The sequence below is a fragment of the Pyrgilauda ruficollis genome, unplaced genomic scaffold (assembly GCF_017590135.1).
Source record: "Pyrgilauda ruficollis isolate IOZ18807 unplaced genomic scaffold, ASM1759013v1 scaffold17, whole genome shotgun sequence".
Taxonomy (NCBI): Eukaryota; Metazoa; Chordata; class Aves; order Passeriformes; family Passeridae; genus Pyrgilauda; species Pyrgilauda ruficollis.
The window spans coordinates 9,224,221-9,242,602 of NW_024515875.1; the positions used below are offsets into that span (position 1 = coordinate 9,224,221).

The 18,382-nt window shown below is 42.0% G+C and overlaps 2 protein-coding genes across 3 annotated transcripts in view; one reads left to right on the top strand and one right to left on the bottom strand.

Annotated features, from left to right (window-relative positions):
- Nucleotides 1-7,278: 7,278 nt before the first annotated feature.
- On the bottom strand, nt 7,279-18,330 carry RABL3 (RAB, member of RAS oncogene family like 3). Its single transcript, XM_041463767.1, has 8 exons — nt 18,168-18,330; nt 17,892-17,983; nt 16,191-16,320; nt 13,265-13,379; nt 11,969-12,119; nt 11,257-11,328; nt 10,408-10,446; nt 7,279-7,815 (listed from the first exon to the last, which is right to left on the bottom strand). Exons 1-8 carry the CDS (start codon nt 18,211-18,213, stop codon nt 7,750-7,752), a joined length of 711 nt encoding a protein of 236 aa, XP_041319701.1. The 5' UTR covers nt 18,214-18,330; the 3' UTR covers nt 7,279-7,749.
- Nucleotides 16,350-18,382, top strand: part of GTF2E1 (general transcription factor IIE subunit 1) — a 51,090-nt gene continuing 49,057 nt past the window's right edge. The window contains exon 1 of one of the 2 annotated variants that reach the window (XM_041463765.1): nt 16,350-17,809. The gene's annotated coding sequence lies outside the window, so the exon portion shown is untranslated. Of the gene's footprint in view, nt 17,810-18,329; nt 18,352-18,382 lie in introns of those variants that run through there. The other variant, XM_041463766.1, reaches the window with a different exon arrangement.

Genomic DNA, 18,382 nt, shown 5'->3' on the forward strand with positions numbered 1-18,382 from the left:
ACTAATGAAAGCAGCTCTGCACTCCAGAAGTTGCAGGGGAAAAAACACAATTGATTTTATTTGATTTTTTTTTCTTTACTTTGAATTCTCAACCCCCCTTGAAAAAGAAAAAGAAAAAGAAAAAAGCAGCATTTTTCCCATTTCCATCACCTGCTCTGCTTATAGTCCTACCAGGAGGAAATTTCTAGGAGGCACCTACTGAAATTTGAATGTGATCCTGAATTAATGTCTCTTCCTCTCCTAGAGCATCCTGAAAGCCTTCCCTCCCCAAAGCAGTTGCCAGCCCCTGTGACCCCCACAGCATTCACTGAGCTTGGGATGCAAGAGGGGCAGGTCTTGAGTCACCTTTGCTTCTCTGAAAACTGGTAACTCCTCACACCACTCTGCATAACATATTCCAGCCACTGAGAGCTGCTGCTTTTGGGAGCTGGCAAAATGGGCTGGCTGCCCTGAGGGAGAAGATGGGCTGTATGAAGAGACAGTGGTTCTGGATGGGAGACAGGGAGAGAGACTTTTCCTTGGCTCCAGAAGAATATAGACTGAGTAATCTCCAAGTAATAAGTCTTCTTTGAGTCTCTGTTTCTGCACACCAGAAATGCTCTCTCCATACCCTGGTCTCTCCAGCTTTGCCATAAAAAAATTGCTCCAGCAGAGAGGAATTCTCCAGGACAAGGCAGAGACTGTGAATATGTTAGCTCACCCTGAGCAGCGATTCATCATTGCCAAAGAAATGAAGTACCTGGCACCTGTCACCTACCCTTGAGACTCCTTTTCTACCAGACAAGATTTAAGAGTAAAAAGTTCACCTCACTTATTTTCTGACAGTGAAGAATTACACATTTGACTACAGTTTAGCGAACTGCAGTTGCAGAGTTTCAGGGGTTTCCAAGATCCTCTTTTACTGAGACACACAGCAGGAGAGAGAACTTCACATTTTAGCTTACATTTCCCTTTGAGAGCCTACATTTCACCTTGCTCACATCTCCTTACAGGCTCCATTCTCTTGTTTCTTCTCATGGGACAGGTAAAAATAAAGGTGTTGCTTTTTAATTATCTGTAGGCCTGTTTCCTGGTTGTTTTTGTTCCCTAAAAACAGACAAGGTGTTGTCACTTTACTCACTTGATGGCCATGTAATGTTTTAAAACTGATTAGTTTGCCCTGCCTAACCATTCCATTCCATTCCATGAAAAATGTTATTTAGTCAGATTCTGTTGAAACACCACTTAATTTATTGATCCCCGAATTATATGAAATATGGCAAAAAAATCTTAACACGTGTTATGTTTCTGTTCTAGCCCATACCATTCAAGAGGGAAATAATAAATCCATGCTGATTACTCCAAATCATCTTCATGCTCTTCATGTGTGTGAAAATGTTTCCCAGGATTAGTTGCCTTGAAGCATCCCCTCTGAAGGATGGAGGTGAGGCTGACTGTGGACTGAGCTCTGTGGACTTTCTTTCTTGGCCATAAATATGAACATAAAGTGGTGGTCAGACACTGGAACAGATTGCACAGAGAGGTTGTGCATTCTCCACCACTGAAGACATTCAAAATCCATCTGGATATGGTCCTGGGCAATCTGCTCCAGCTGACCCTGCTTGAGCAGGGGATTGGATGAGATATTTAGCCTAAACAACTCCTTTAGTTAGTTGCAGTATAAGCCTTGACTATAAATTTTATGTAACTTGAAGTATAGATGTACTTTATTAATATTTTAGCAACTGTATTCATTGTCATGTAACTATGAAACATGGAAACACGATGAATTGTTATTGCATAAAGGTCCTAGGGTGACTTCCTCCCAGACTTGCCCTAAATCAGGACCATAAACATGGGGCATAAACACAATGAATTAAGCTTGAAGAATGACTATTGAAATCATTCAGTGTTTTCTCAGCTACTTTTCTGGGTTCATTACGTTATCCAGTGCATGTCTTTATCTGGCTTTTACTCCAAGGAGATTCCAGCTGAAAGACATAACAAGACCCAAAAGAAATGTCAAAAAGCAAAAGACATCCATACCACTGTATTTGCTACATGATGCATGTACAGCTGGATGGTACCTGCATACCAGCAGCTTATTACTTGTGAACTGTTCTCAGAGGCATCTGAAGAGGTGTTCAAAGAGCTCATCTACTTCAGAGAGGCAGCAAGAAAATACCAAGGGACTTGCTTGAAAATTTAGCAGCTAGTGTTCAACATCCTGGTGATGAATGAAAGATGAGGAGGAGAATGGAAAATATTTCCTTTCAATGAGAAGTTGAAGCAGCTTGTATTTGATCTAACAGAAAAAGGGGACTAGAAACTATTTGAATTCACAGCATATGCATTAAAAGGCATTTTGTTTCCTGCTGATTCAGGTAGTGGGGCCATGGTGTGAACTATTATTGGATCACAGCTCACCACTGCTTCCTGCAGCAAGGCATTGTCCAGTCCCAAGGGCCAAGCTCTTCTCTCTTGTGAGCAAAAGACGTCACGGGTGACTGAGGCAGATCCCTTCTGATGTATTTGTGCCCCTCCTGTTGCAACAACCTGTTGCTTTTCGCAGTGATGCACCCTGCTTCTAAACTGACCAACTTCTCCTCCTGTCTTCATCAGCTAAACTGCATCTGTGGTGTACATATTAACAAATACCCTTATTCACTCCTGTCTCTGTGATCCCAGCTTCCCCAACTCGCATCTGTTCTTTGCTTGTTAACCCTTTACACGCTGCTAAATTGGACAGGAGCTCTTTAGACCACCTTTGTTTATCTGATAGTGTACTACTTAGTACCAGGAGAATTAATCTCATTTTTGAATCTTTCATCACAATATAGCAAAATAAAGCAATAATGTTTATACTTTTATTTTTTTATCACTGCCAACAGCACTGTGTTAAAAAAGGCTCTTTTTAATAACACATACTTTCCTGTAGTGTGGCTCTTATGAAATATGTCCTTGTCATTTTTCTGGGACTGTTCAGCAGGAGATGCCAGACAGGTTAATTATTACCATTTATTTGTGCAGGAAAGATCATAAAAGTTGTCTGCAGCAGAAAGCACGCACTCCTTGTTGCCAAAAAGCAGATGCTGCATGAATAGAAGCTGGAGAAGCCACCTGCTCACATTGCTGTGATGTTTCTGCCTGCAAGCTACAACCACCACTCTTAGAAGTCAGCAGAAAATTTAGGCACATTGCTTTGTTCTGTCCTTCCCCACTCTGGTGCTAATTTTGGACAGCCAATGAATTTGCAATCTGACCTTTTATTCAGCAAGGGTAGGACAGTCCATCAAACCCATGTAAGCCACAGCAGAACAAGCCTCAGGAAAAGCACATGGTATCAGACAGAAAGATAGAAGCTCTGACCACGGTCATAGCCTTCACAGCTACTGGGCATCCTTGTCCTTTAAACAATCTTTAACCCACAGGCAGCAGTGCATTCCCACTGTGTAAACATTAACTTTTGGGTCAAAGGGGACGTAGATGTGCATGGGTTAATCACCCACTATTTCCCTTCGTGCTCCTTCTATTCAAAAATATGATTGAATTTTAAGTTGGTTTGCTCACACAGTCCAGACTTCATTTTAATCTAGTCAAGAAAGAGCACGTGATTTTATTTATGAGCTTGTCTTGTGCTCAACATCTTTTTGAGAGAAGTCCATGGTGGGATGATGAGAATAAACCTCCCTGTGCAATTCCAGTAGGTATGGAACCAGCATTTCTGTGCACCAGTAAAGCCAAGGGGCACAACAAGCTCAGCAATACAATGCCAAAGTAGGAAAAAGAAAACACATTTCTGTGTTTAATGGTATTTGCAGCAGGTGTTGGCTAAACAGCTGAACTGCCAAAGTTAGATTTCACAGTCTCTTTGCTGCCACAGAGAGCTCTGAACATCTAAACCACCTTCCTTACAAGCATGCTGGGGACTTGTCCTCAGAGCTGTGCTAAAGCATGCCTTTCCCAAAGCAACTAATGCTACTCTGAAAAACTCTTAAACATTGACAAATCCACTTTTTTCCCCCAGTAACTGTCTCAGAAATCATCACTCTCACTGTTAGGGAGCTGCATCTCATTTCAAGATCCATTCAGTCAGGTCCTGACTACTGCTGTTCATTGCAGCTTTGCCTGCACAACTGGAAATACCTTATGCTGCTCACATGGCCACTGTTAGTGACAGAGACACTTCCTAATTTCTCCTTTGTGTCCTCTTGTACCATAAAGAAATATATTTTCCACACTTACTGATCAGATGTCAGAATAAAAACAGTAGCACAAGTGGATAATAAATACTAAGAATAATACTTTTGGCTACATGTCACAGGCCCTCACTAGATGAGAGAGCTTTGCCATTGCTACTTGAAATTAAAAATTGGAACTGCTTTTATTTTTCTTCCCCTCTTCCACCTGAAAACTATGTGATGGTTTTTTTTTCATAAAATTCCTGTGTGTCTGAGGACCTAACACAGAGTGCTGCAGCAAAGCACACCCTAAGGAAAGCTTTACCTCTGCACACTTCCTGGTAACTTGCCAGCAAGTGACAGGTTCATCAATAATGATAATGGCTTTTTGTCGAGGCAAACTAGTGCACTAAGCCACGCACTTGCTCAACCCTACAAAGGAATCAAAGTAACCAGCATCCTCCTAAGGACAGTGAGACAGAAACACGACTTCTAACAAGAGGAACTGACTAACAAAAGAAATAGAAGGATTAAGCTCCCTTTGCTGAAAAGCAGAAGCAGGTTTTCCATCAGCGAATACTGTCACCTTGTTATCCACTGCGAAATGAGAACCCAAAGCCTGACTTCGCCGTAGTGACTGATACTGACTGCAGGCTACGACACAGCAGTTCATCTCTCATTTGTGACAAAGGCAGCTGCCTCTGCAAATATAATCAATAACAAAAATTTGTATTAAGGTATTTTGCACCCAAAATCCTGTTACTGGATAGGTTTCACATGCTTAAAAAGCCAGTGGCATCCTTGCTAAATTTTCCATGTTAAGAACATACTCATATTCATTCTGAGTATCCCCCCCAGTCATCGAAGTGGTCATAGATCAACCAGAAAGCTCTGCCAAGCCCCTTGGGAACAGGGAAGGCTCATGGTTTATTTGCTCTACATTTCACCTGCGTGTGCATGGGAGATCCAACGCATCTCACATGTACCTGCACGAGCCACCTCCACTGACACCTCTGGAACACAGCACCTGGGCACATATTTCTGCCTTGGAAAGAACACAGAGACATTGAGTATCTTGAATTTAAAGGGACTGGGTAACAATGTTCTGATGTGAAAAGTGTGTGCATGTAATACAAACCAGAGACAGACAGGACCAGAGATGAAGGAAAACAGAGAAAGAGAATTTCAGTGGTGCAGCAAAAGAGACAATGCACGGCACAGAGAAACAGAGAGGAAAATGGGAAAAAAGCGGAAACCAGAGAGCCGAGCAGGAAGCACAAAGAGGATTCTTTGTGACTTCTTGTGAAACAGAGGGGTCAGACAAATGGTGCAAATGGGGAGAGAAAGAGGGATGGTATTTGTGGGAACAGGGAATGAGGTATAGGCAGACAGAGGCAAGACAAACAGAAGGGTCACAGGGCATGGAAGAGGTGTGTGTGTGCAGAGAAAAGGAATGTAAAACACATAAAACAAGTGTGATATAGAAAAGTTGTCTGGTGTCACACCCCTAAGCTTGCAAGTGAACCATTTTTGGACAGCTGAAACAGGTAAGGTGGAAAAGCAACGTAACTAACTCCAGCTACTCACACACTCCTGGTTCTGACAAGAAGCTGGAACTTTCTGAAAAAAACAATGTAACATCACCCACATGCACAACTCCATTGCACATCACCTTGTCCTAAGAAGGAAAAAATATACCTAATTGTGGTTACCTGCTGAGATCTAAACAAACAAGATACTTATTCTGGGTTAGAGGCCTACTTTAAAACACACAGCCAGGTGAGCTGCAGCCAGGGGTTTGGCCACTCCAGAGATGCCACAGGGTGAAGGACAAAACAGCACTACAGCTTGCTTGTTCTGGTCTGCAGTGCCTTAGGAACCCGAGGGAGCCCAGATCTGGTTACCCTAAGACTGCACCTGACCTTGAGAAAACAATTCCAACTTTCATTGTCAAAGGATCAGAGACAGTCACTGGCACTGTCACAAGCTGCACAGCTCAGACACGTGTTCTTCATTATGAATATTCTGGTACCTTGTTTCTTCTGATTGTAAACTAACTGTAAACTAACAACCTATTTCACACAAGCACCTAAAAACTTACTGCACTCATGTTTACAACTGCTCCCAGACCTTTCTGGAAATGGCCTAAGGAAAAGCAAAGCATCAGTCTTTTTAATAAGTTTGACTGGTGCCCCCAGCTGTCACTTTTGTGTCTGATTAGCGGCAGTAGGCAGGTTTCCATTTATTTCCAAGCAGCTGCCAGAAGAGCTGCAGGCAGAGGTAATCCAGAGACTGCAGAACTCTGCTCCCTGTCAATTTCACACCAGCATTTTACTTTCTTCTATCCCCATTTATTATTAATCTCTATTTATATCTAACTCCAGCTCTTAGTTAGCCTTTGCCAGAGGCTTAACCATTAGAGGTGACTGTGAGGAAGGTGTGGAAAGAAGGAACTGCCATAAATCAGGCTTTTACCACTCCGTGGAATTCTAGCAAGGTGAGAAATCGTGCAAAGCTTGGGCTACTTAGGGAAACAAGACCCTGTACAGGAGATCAAAGCAGATCAAGTCTCCTTTATCCTTAGTGCTAACTATGTAAAGGAAACATCTCTACCACAGAACTCTCCTCCCAATCATGCTCAGTTCCTACTTTTTACACAGCTTTATATCCCTTCTAAATTTCTATCCATTCTAATTCAGAGGGTGTTCTTACATTCCATGTTTTCTGAATCCACTAAGTCCTCAGGTTCAGTAGGACCATGTCACATTTGTCCCAAACAAGCACTGTATAAAAACATACTTTTTCCATCAGTTTTCCATGAATTGCCTTTTAATTTAATATAAAAAACAAGACCACAATCAATTATGAAAAGATAAACAGGAGAACCTGATTTACTTTGCCCTCTCCAAAGTAAACAATTTTAATTTAAGCAGCAGAACTAACACCAGTTGTTTTCTACTAAAGATTTTCTTTTTAAGGCTTCAAATCTTTTTTTCATATCTTGCCTACTGCTTTTATCCCTTTTGAATAGGGATGAACAGTGTGCTCTAGGTGAAACAACACTCCATTCATTTAATGAAGGTATTCCCTTATTTTCCAGACCACTCCTTACCCATTGTTATGTTTTGCTCACTTCTTTTGGTCACTTTATTGTACATGAGAGGCCCACTCAATGTCATCTTTCCTTTAGAGGTAAAATGAATGCAAACCATTGCAAAGAGTGTCCATAAGTTTTCCAAATGAATACAAGGATGTCACATATACGTGCTGTGTATGATGAAGTTTCCCACAGCAGTGAGAGGCATTCAACTTATTGCACACTTTCCCCAGATGTTCCCATAGATCCAGATGGTCTGTAATCCTAAGCAATAATCTAGGCTCCCGATTATGTTTTTGGAAAACCTTTCCCAAGTCTTTTCCAACAACAGAAGCTTCAGCAGGCTAGCCAGCTGTAATATCATTTTACTCTGCTTGACAGAAGCATTACTGTCTTTGAGCATCCTATGGGAACAGGAATGTCTTTAGGAACTCAGAAAAGTTGTCTTCCACTTCTTCAGTGCTCAGTCATAATGAAGGAAGACTTCAGTGCTCAGTCATAATGAAGGCTCTTCAGTGTTCCTCCTCCAAACCTCTTCCTTTCAGAGAAGCCAGGAATCTAGAGGCAGGGAAGACAAGTTGTCATGTCAGAATCAGCAGGAGCTCCCTCTAGCCCACACTGTTACCAAGCCAACTGCAGCATCTTCCACGCCATCTCCAGCGTCAGGGCCACAGTGCTTCAGCTGCCTGCTAGAGGAGCACCTCTAATTAAACACTGCACAACTCCACTATGGCTCATCTGTTCTTTGGGGCTCCTTAAGACTTTTTGGCAAGGGAAATTGAAAGCCTCAATCCTAACACAGTTAATGACAGATTTCAAAGACAGAGTTCAAAGCAGATTCAAGTGCATACAAGAATTTCTCCTCCATTCATCTTTAAAACTATAAAACAATATAAACCAAGTCCTATCAAAGAGCTGTGGAAGCTTTATGCCTTCAAACCCGGGCAGCAGCACTTCAGTGGCAGCTGAAAGTACAGTTTTATCAATGGCTGAAAGCTTTAAGAAAATCACTGGGATAGAAATGGTTGCAAAAATACAAAGGATTAGCACTCCTGCTTTTGCAGCCCATCTGCACACACTGCTTACACAGTGACAATGGATGTTTACAAAGAAAATCATCAGAAACCATCAGAAGCTTCTCTGGTCTTAACAGCATTTCAGACAGATTTTCAATCCAATGCACCTGTGAATCCCCAAAAGGTGATGTGCTGCTTTCTAATACTGCATATCTGCCCTACTGGCATCATAAAACTATTTGATTACAGGCCAGAGTAACTTTTACCTTACTTACTACAAGCGAGCAGAAACAGTAGACTCTGTAGACACACCCACCCAAAACAGTTCCACAAATTCATAGGAAATACAGTCTGTTAAAATGGAGGAGGTCAACCAAGCCCTACAAATCATGCCAGAAGAACATGGGCATGTATGGGACAAAAACATCACCTACAATTCACAGCAGATTGCTCAGGTTACACATTTCACTGGTAAGCAGAGAGCTGAAGAGCTTTCCCAAAATAAAAGTCCCATAAAAACTCCACAGATTAAATTTACTTGGGGTTTTCAGGCCCAAAATTCAATTATGCAAGGTGTTCACTAAGGTACTGGTTTATTCATCTCTGAAAAGCAATCATCTCTAAGGATAAAATCAGGCAGATTCTGTACAAAGGTTCACCTCATGAAAACTGCTTCAGGAATTTAAAGAGGAAAAATGCAATCATTATAACTAAAAAGTACCTGAACACCATAGGTAAAAAGTTATCTGCATTAGCATTTTTTACATCAAAGTCACTAATTAAGAGCAATAATTATTTATTTATCACATATCTGATTGAAGTCGTGGCTATGAACAATTTGAAACTTATCATTCTTTTCATCCTGAAGAAGTTTTTAACAGAAATACCTCAAAACACGAATGATCGTAGCGACCTATTGTAGAAAACCCACAAACACATTGGTAAGAGTTACATTAAGTAGACAACTTCAAATGATAACATTAAGAGGTTGTACTGAAGTCTCCATTTCCAATTTGGATTTTGCCTCTTTAAACATGACTGTTTGCTGTTTAAGATTTGTTTTGAGCTTTTGAGCTCCTGTCAGGGAAGTAGATAGTCATCAGCAGGCTGCAATCTTTGGCACACAGCCAAAAGGAATGTACAGTTAATCCCTGGTTAGCCACTAAATTGGATCAAATGATAAAAATAAAAATCTTACATCATGCATCAAAGACAACCAGCACACAAGCAGGTTTCTGCATTAAGATATTATTCCCATGAAAGAGAAACTTCCTTTCACTAGAATGTGTGGAGGAGAGGGGAATAAAAAAAGGCATCATGCAGAACTGAAAGAGGCAAAAGCAAATTTATTTTCAAAAGGCACTACAAAAGTGCTCAAAGAAAGGAAGCATTTTGTAAGCTGTGACTATTTCCCCCCCACACCCCAGGGGCTTTCAGCACAGCTACCTCTAACAATGTACAGGTGTGACTGTACTTCAGAGATGCTTTTCATGGTAATTTGCAGCACCTTTACATAAGGTAAATGCAACTTCACTACTCCCCGCATGGCAGACTGCATGTGGGAAGGTGGGGGGCACAAAAGCTGAAGTGGCCTGCTTAAATCAGAATTCATTTTGCTAGTACTTCCCCAAGTACTACTGGCTGAAAACAGTTAATTCAGTCCTTTAGGAATTAATAACAAGCTGATATCATACTGCAATTTTCCTAGTGGCTCCACTGAGTCTCTGGAAACTACCTGTATTAAACATAAAATCTCGTTCCAGCTGTACAAAAAAACCCTTTCATTGACCTTCAGGATATCATCTATGGCCTTAATCTGCAATGAAGCAGCCTGAAGCTGACAGAGCTGAAAGAAATCATATTTGCCCATTTTACCTCATTCTTCCAACTTCCACTACATTAGCATACTTAAGTATTTCACTGCCAATCGCTTTACAGACAAATACTTCAGCTGACAAAAGTCAGCCATTCTTCTGTCTAGCCTTAACAGCTGTGCTCCCACAGATACAAGAATTAAATTACCAGCACAGATTGTCATTTAGGTTGCACAAAGCTTGTGTTTTAAAGAGGACTATGTCAGCAGTTCACATTACACGGGGAGAAATGAAACAAAAGAGGAAGAAAAGTAACAAACCTGATTGCCATCTCTTAAGAAGTATCTCTTCTCTATGACCTGGAACAACAGAGAATGATCTTAGCTTGCACAGCACATGCATAACCTCGGATTGCAATCAACACTTCACACATGAGCACTGAAACTCATGGCTAACTGGGACAAGGTCTGACCCCACATCTCTGCTCCAGGCCTACTGCTTTAGTGCAATGCTCTAGCACACACAGCAGTTGCCACCTACAGCCATTCTTAGACAAGCTGTCTAAGCTGTCTAGTCATCCTCAACTTCAACACAGCCCTCCTGGGTAATGGAGGTGATGGTTTGTGTGTCTCCTGCTTCAGACTCAGTTACTCCCATTCCCTCTGCAGGGATATTGGCTCCTACTACTGCACAGTAGCCCCACTATGCCATCTTTGCCCAGAGGATGCTTAAAACAGAGCACTCCTTCTCTCATTGCAGAGTGGACCTTTATGGTCTCTTTTTAAGGAAGGGAGAATAATATTCTTAATTAATTTATTAATTCCTAACAGTTGCTTTAACTAGGATCAATAGAAATAACCAGTCTTGTATCTCCCCACATTAGAATGCTACAACCCCTCTGGCTTGCCAGACTTCAAAAGCGTAAAGCAGAGTGTCTTTGCACATTTGTGAGTTCTTTGTCACTGCTCTATGCAGATCAGGAACTAAATCTTCATGCAAATCAGCTATCTCCTGTAGGGTTCCAAAACCAGATCAATCTTTGGCCTCCCCACACCTGACTTGAACTACCTCAGAGAGTGGAATGTGAAAGGAGCAGCTTAAACTGTTGCTCATGCTCAAATGCCAGTATTTGATGCACAGGACAATAAAACATCGTTTAATTGACTTACCTTATCAAAAAACCTGCTTAGTTTGACAGCGTTGGATGAACCTGCAGCCAGGTAACGAGGATTGGTGCAGTCCTAGAACACCCAAAAGACAACAAACCAAGCACAAGGAAATCAGTGCAAGGAAGCCAAACACAAGGAAATGGAACATACCCTTTCCCCCTGACACATACCATCAGCAAAGGAAAACAATGGATCTGCTGATTTCTGCTCCACAGTCACTTCAGAGAAAAGACCAACTGCTCTGTGAATCAACTGCAGAATTCCAAGCAACCCCCAATATGCTCCACACCTTCCTTCCACCACCAGCTATACAGTCAGGCAAGGATTTGTACAGGCTACACCTGAGACTGGGAGTGTGAATACAAGCATTCACACAGCACATGTATATTTTTATACCCATAGATCTATATAAAGTCATCTTCATGTTTAATTCAAAGACAGTCTGTGTCAGAGCTATCAACAAGAAAAAGAAAATTTAACTCCAGCCAACAATTCAAAGCTTAAGGGACCTTATTTAACACCCCTTATATCCCCCTATAGTGAAACAAAGATATCTGTTTCATCAAGCAAGGGGCAAAGCCAACAGAAACGTGAATGACTGGCATTACCGGAAAAATCTCCAAAAGCCAAATTTTTGTTACGTCTTTACTTACTAAAAATTGGACTCACTCCTTTACAAAAGAAAAACAACAAAGATGACAAGGATACTAACCAAATTTATCTCTTCAGCATTGAAATCCTCAGCCAAAAATGCTGTTCTGGTCAAAACTTCATTCCTCTTCGTTTCTGGGATCTGATCCAGTTTAGTTCCTATTACCAGCAGTGGGATCTGGTTATCACCAAACTGTTCATGGTCATAGTCACTGATGAGAGAAAGAAAGACAATCCTGAATGAGACAATGGCCATCTAAGTGGGCACAAGTACAACATCATCTCAGCTGTGCCTCTCAAAAACCAATAATTTATTTATAGTGGTCCATTTATCTAAGTTAAAATGTGCAGTATCTTTAAATTAAGGAAGGGCTTCTGCACCTAAGTCACTACATAGGAATCCAAGCTTCAATCACTCTCCTTAGCTAGGACAATCACTTGTCTGTCATTTTTACCTAAACCAAGCTTTCTAGCAAGTAATTTTACAACCAACAGCAACAACTTGAGCAAGGAACTGCTAGTGGCTGAACATCTGTCCTTGACAGAAGTTAAATTTCTGAAAATTAAAACAATTGTGAAGAACCTATCTGTAGAGATACTGGAGAATTTTGCAGTTTATACAATGTAAATCCTCTTTCCCATCTCCTACATTTCTACAGAACTGTTCTGTGTACTACAACAGACAGATAAACAATTAATATTTTTCCTTCAAGAAGCTACTCCTCATTATTGCCTTCCTGCTCACGTGTGAGGTTTAGCAATGATTTTAAAACCTCCTTGACTAGATGGATGACAGGAGCAAAGAGGTGCAGGAGGAAATCCTTGACAAGGTGTTGGAGAATTAATTATGAACATGCTGTTTAAGCAGAGTTTTCTAAGCTCTTTTAGCCATGCTTCTAAAATAATTCCCCCATCACCCAAACCAAAAATATATGAAGTGAACTTCCTCAGTATTGGTGCATGGAGGGAATGCCTCTTTGCCCAGACACATTATCCCATGACATTTCCTGTACAATGGCATCTCTCAGTACAGACAAAGAAATCGTGTAACTGGACTGGACCCGCTCTCACAGAGACCTTAGACAAATAAAGGATCATAAACATCTTTTCCCTTAGAGCCACCCAGTTTGGGAATCAGCTGTCAGAATTGCCTGATATTGTCTGGCAGTATAAAAGAAAAAGAAAAATCAACAGTCAACTTTCTTTGATATTCCCAATTTCTTTCCTTCTTTCTTTCTTTTGAGTTTAACCACATCTACTTTCCTGTGGAGACCAAGTGGCCTTAGAAATGAACAAAAACTTCTACAACTGCTTGGAATTACCATGTCTGAGCTCTGCATGTTTGTTTTTCACTCACCCATTTGTCACAAGAACTCCTGTTGGAGCAACATCTCTGTTGAGTGCTTCCAAAGACCAGCGATACAAATTCTGAGATGATTTCTTGTTGGTCAAGTCATGCACTAAAATTATCCCTAGAGTGAAAGACAAGACAGCAAGATGCCATTTAAAGATACATATTCTCTTCCTTATCTTACCAAAATGACACCCACAGGTTCCCAGATATCTGAGAATGAAGGGATGTATAACCAGTCAGCTACAGTGAATAAGTAAGGCTGAAAATATCAGGATGCAACAGGTTTTTTTAAAGCTGCTTATCAAGAACTGGCTAAGAGCTAAGAGAAAAATCACATGAAAGCAGGAAACAAACAGCCATCTCAGGCTTTAATCTGCAAAAGGCTTGCAGGCATTCACTGATTCTGTCTACTTCTCATGATACTGAAATTCTGTATAACTGCAGCAGAAAATTTAGCCTTTCTCTGGTAAACGTAATTATTTTTTATCACACCATCTATAAAGTCTGAAGGCTTTTTCTTTGTTTCAAAAGAGTTCAGAGAGAACTACTGCCTTTCCTGCATTTTCACGAATTAATGCTATATATTTGGGGACATATCCAAAGGGGAAACAGACACTGACAAAATTTCATAGTCTACTAAATAGCTGGTAAAAGCATGAATTAATAAGATTTATTGTACTTAAGTTTCTAGCATTTTTCATTTCCATGAGCCTTCAAAATGTAAATTCTGAGACAGAGTCAAGCTTCCTAGCTGTGCTATTAACAGACACCCACTTCTGATAACCACAGTTCCTAACTCAATTACCAACTCCTGCTAGCAAATTTCTTCTATTTATTCACACCTTCTGCAATATGTGGAATGTTCCCACTTCCTCCAGACTTCAAACTATCATCAATTCAAGGACAAAATGGAATGATACCCCTTATCTGCACTAGGATTCATTCTCAAAATACTTCACAGCCTACAGGTGGAAAAAACTCACTAATTTAGTCTTTCACCATAACTTCCAGAGGTGCCACCCACTGCACACACCATGAACAAACCACATTTCCACAAACATTTTCCACTACCCCACATGACTGTGCACAGACTCTCCCACGAGAGTTCCCAGCATATCACATATTTCAAAGCATTTATCTCAGTAACAGTATAAAAAGGCAACTCTGCTGCGTGTCCACTCCCAGTGTAGAGAGAAAATGCCTGATACAACATAACTTGGCCTACAGCAACAGGTCCAGAGGCACTGCTGCACAGCCTGTGAGAAACACTCTCCACCTCCACACACCCTCCCCTCTGTCATGTCTTTGGTCAGTTTCCTTATCTGCTTCACCTAAAACCTGCACAGTTCGCTGCAGCAGCAGGAAAAGACTGGCAACATCCAAAAAGAGCAGGCAGGACCAAAGACTACTCAAAGAAATGCTCCCCCCACAAGGTCTGCAAGCCACAGCCTTACTGCCCAGTCACTGTCCTCAGCTATCACACCACACCAAGTGGAGAGGCAAAGAAGATCTGTGGATAATCCAAAACCAAAGTGTACCAGCCTGGTCAACAACCCAGCAGCCTGCTCAGCTGCTGCCACAACCAAACACTGACTGGCTTTCAGACCACTGCAAGCCCAGAAAGCACAAGCAGTCAGGCAGAAGGAATGCATTCATCTTTTCTTCTTAAATCAGGTCAAGCAGAGGCAATTTGTGAGACAAGCTCTAATGGAGAAATTAATCTAATGAAAGAAACAAGACCCAAGGTTAACTACCAAAGTCAACACTCTTCATATGCAAGCGGTCTAATTAGTATCTTTTGGGCAGTGGAGATAAATAACTCTATTTTAATGTCATCAATTATAATTCAAATGCACAAGTCCAAGACTTCATTTCCTAATGGCCTGTTCTAAGGTATTTCCAAGTCTGACCCACACTTCCTGGCACACTGTAGATTTGGTATCAAAAAGAAATCAATTTTTTTTCATATACCAAAGAGGCTTGCCTTGAGGGCACAACTCAATTCTCATACACACAAATCTGGTTAACAGTATAAGCAAGAGGTACCTAACACAGTTTTCCCCCTGAGAAAGGAGGAAGAAATAATTAGTTGGTCACAGGCCAAAAATGTTTATTGTGTGGCTTAACATGTTATTGAAAAGTCTTCAAATGAGTGGGAATAAGCAAAGAGAATCAAACAGAACACTTGAGCCAGATTTTCAGATGCAGTTGTTAGTCTGATACACATCTATTTTTAGTGAACTATCCTGGGATGACAAAAAGTAACAATTGAAATACTGCACTGTTATGTTTATAATCTCTTATTTGCTCTTGTCAGAGACACAGATGAACTACTAGGCCTTTAAGACAATATCTCAACAGAAGGCACAAAATACTACTTCCTACATATGCAGCAAGTTGCAAGATTCAACTCTTAAAAATAAGTTGGTAAGCTAAATGAGCAGAGGCAAGATGGTTACCAGCATATGGCAATTTTATGGGACACAGTTCAAATTTGCCAGGGTAGGAGGTAACTATCAAAGTTCATAAAAATTGAAATAATCATTTTTCTGCTGTAGGTTTTACAACCGAACAGACAAGAAAATATAACTCATAAAAAAGTCTTAAAAAATATAAATCATATTTCTGCAGTATATCAGACCTGGAAAGGTGAAGGCAACCACTGCACCTTCAAAGCCTCCCTGCTGTGCCAGCTGCACAAGACTGAAAGGAAAGACTGATAGAGCTCATCTGCCCAGGTTTGCCTGAAATATCAGCTGTTCACAACTGCATCCATGAAATTCTGCCTACAAATGGTATCAGGTTTGTTCCTGTATAAATCAGAAAGCAGAACAATGCAGCCCTCAGGCAGGCTGCCTGAAACTCTGGCCCAAGGGACAGCTCCTAACAGAAACACCAGTAAAACCATATTTACACCAAGCAAACTTACCATTCAGCAAATTATAGAACACAGCTCGTGTGCTTTTCACACTGGTGGCACTGCCCACAGAACCTCCAACATCCCACAGCTCAATGTAATAGGTCTTCTCTTCTGGGGTTCCTTCTTTGTAGTCATGGATCTGATGAAAAATTCACATCACACATCACCACATCACCGTGTCACAGGAGTTAATCCACACGGCACTTACACTTTCAGCTGGAAGGATTATTGCACTTGGATAGAAAATTGGAAATCCTCAGGCTGACACCATTTCAAACCTCTCAAGTGGAAGAGAGATGGAATGAGTCAAGTAGCAGCCACCACAGAGATGGAGATCACCATCTCATGTGGGAGGGAGCCTGGTGAGTAAACAGGGAGCATCTCAGTGTTAACAAACCCAACATCTCATGATGTGCTCAGACACAGTGTTTTGCTAAAGCAAATGGAAAAATTAAGGTCTTGACTTCTTATAGTTGTTAAAACCCAAACGGCAGCACTGCAAGAATATTAACACAGGTGACAGACCTGGATTGCAACTGACCTCATCTTTTTCCTACCCAAACTCTGACATCTCAACTGAATTAATCAACAACTTCTGCCCCCGGATCTGCTGAGTAGTTTTGCTCCACAATCAAACAGGACTGCCATGTTCCTCTCCTCAGATTCTGGAAACACATTCCTAACCTAGGGCAATGCATTTCAAGGAGAATGCAGCCAAGAGTGATGAAGGAAAAAAGCATTTATCAATGAGGGCTGGAGGCTGGGCCAAAGAACTGCTGGATGAGCATCCTCATTCTTCCTACAGCAGGTCCTGCAGCAAGCAGTCAGGAGGAGAAGCAACGCCACGGTCACAACTGTCACCAAAAACCAGGAAATAAACTCTCTAACCCAGTTAGGTTAGAAAATCAACACTACTTTATTCAGCAGTGAGGTGCATGAGTAGCTCTTCACCAAAACTTACAATTGTTTATACATTTTGGCAAACAAAGGAATTAGTGCTCACTGGCTTACAAGTGATGCAGTTCTCTTCACTAATTAGTATTCAATCTTTTATGGGTTATTGATTTTTCACTTCTCATGATAAGTAGCCCACTTTTCCAGCCTTTTTTATTATCTTATTCCCAGGTAGGGACAGTCTTATTAATTGTCTTTGTTAGTTTCTTCTTCAGCTCTGCTCTCTGTAACGCGTCTTTGCGATTTACAAATTCTGCATTCCTGGTGCCCAGGTCTCAACAATAAATTTCTCCTGTCAATTTCCTCACCCAGCACTGAAGCATGCCAGGCCCTACATTTTAATCTGTTTTTCTAACACATGAGCATCACACAGAGTTTTCCTGTGTTCCCACAAGCTAAATGAGTGAACTGTTTTTCCCCACTGTGTTTGGCTGACAGTTTGGCTGTTCCTTGCCTGTTTCTCAAGGAACTGGACACCGTGTAACTTGTAACACGCCGGTGGCCCCTGCAGCAGGGAGCAGAGCTACGGGTGACAAATGTCTTGTCTGACCGTGACAGCCTTGGAAGGCCAAAACTTGCTTACACAAGTGCTTGGCTCACATTTGACGCTACTTGCATCAGAAGATGAAGCCCTCAGCAAAACACATGATCAAAGTACACCTCTTTCCGGGGCGGTAAGTAATTAAAATAAAAAGTCGAGGCCCTTCCCTTACACGTCAGGCTCAGGGCCACCGAGGGGCCGTGCACGTCACCTACTCGCACATCCACGGAGCAGCCCACTGTCCAGGACGGGTTTCCCAGCACCTGGTTGTGGCACAAGAGGTGAACGAGCGACGATTTCCCGACACCTGCAAGTGCACAGAGAGAGAACAACTCCTGCGAGGCGGTGCCAGGCTTACAGGGGGCGATGCCGGGAGCAGCACTGAGGGAACGCGGGCGGTCCCGGCCCCTCAGCGGGTAACGGGGAAAGAGGCGAGGAGCAGAGGGCCAAGGAGCGGCCCCAGGACACAGGGCCTGGGGACACGGACTCACCGGAGTCACCCAGCACCAGCACCTTGACCCTGTCCAGAGCCGCCATCTTTACCCTGCTTAGCAACAACGCCCGCCCACCGGGGCACCCGCCAATCGCGACGCGTGTTCTTGCTGCTCCTCCCAACCTATTGGATGCCTGCTTGAGGGGCCAGCGCGGTTCTCACTTCTGATTGGCTTATCCCCGGTGAGGGCGGGAAGTCGCTGTCCTGTACGGG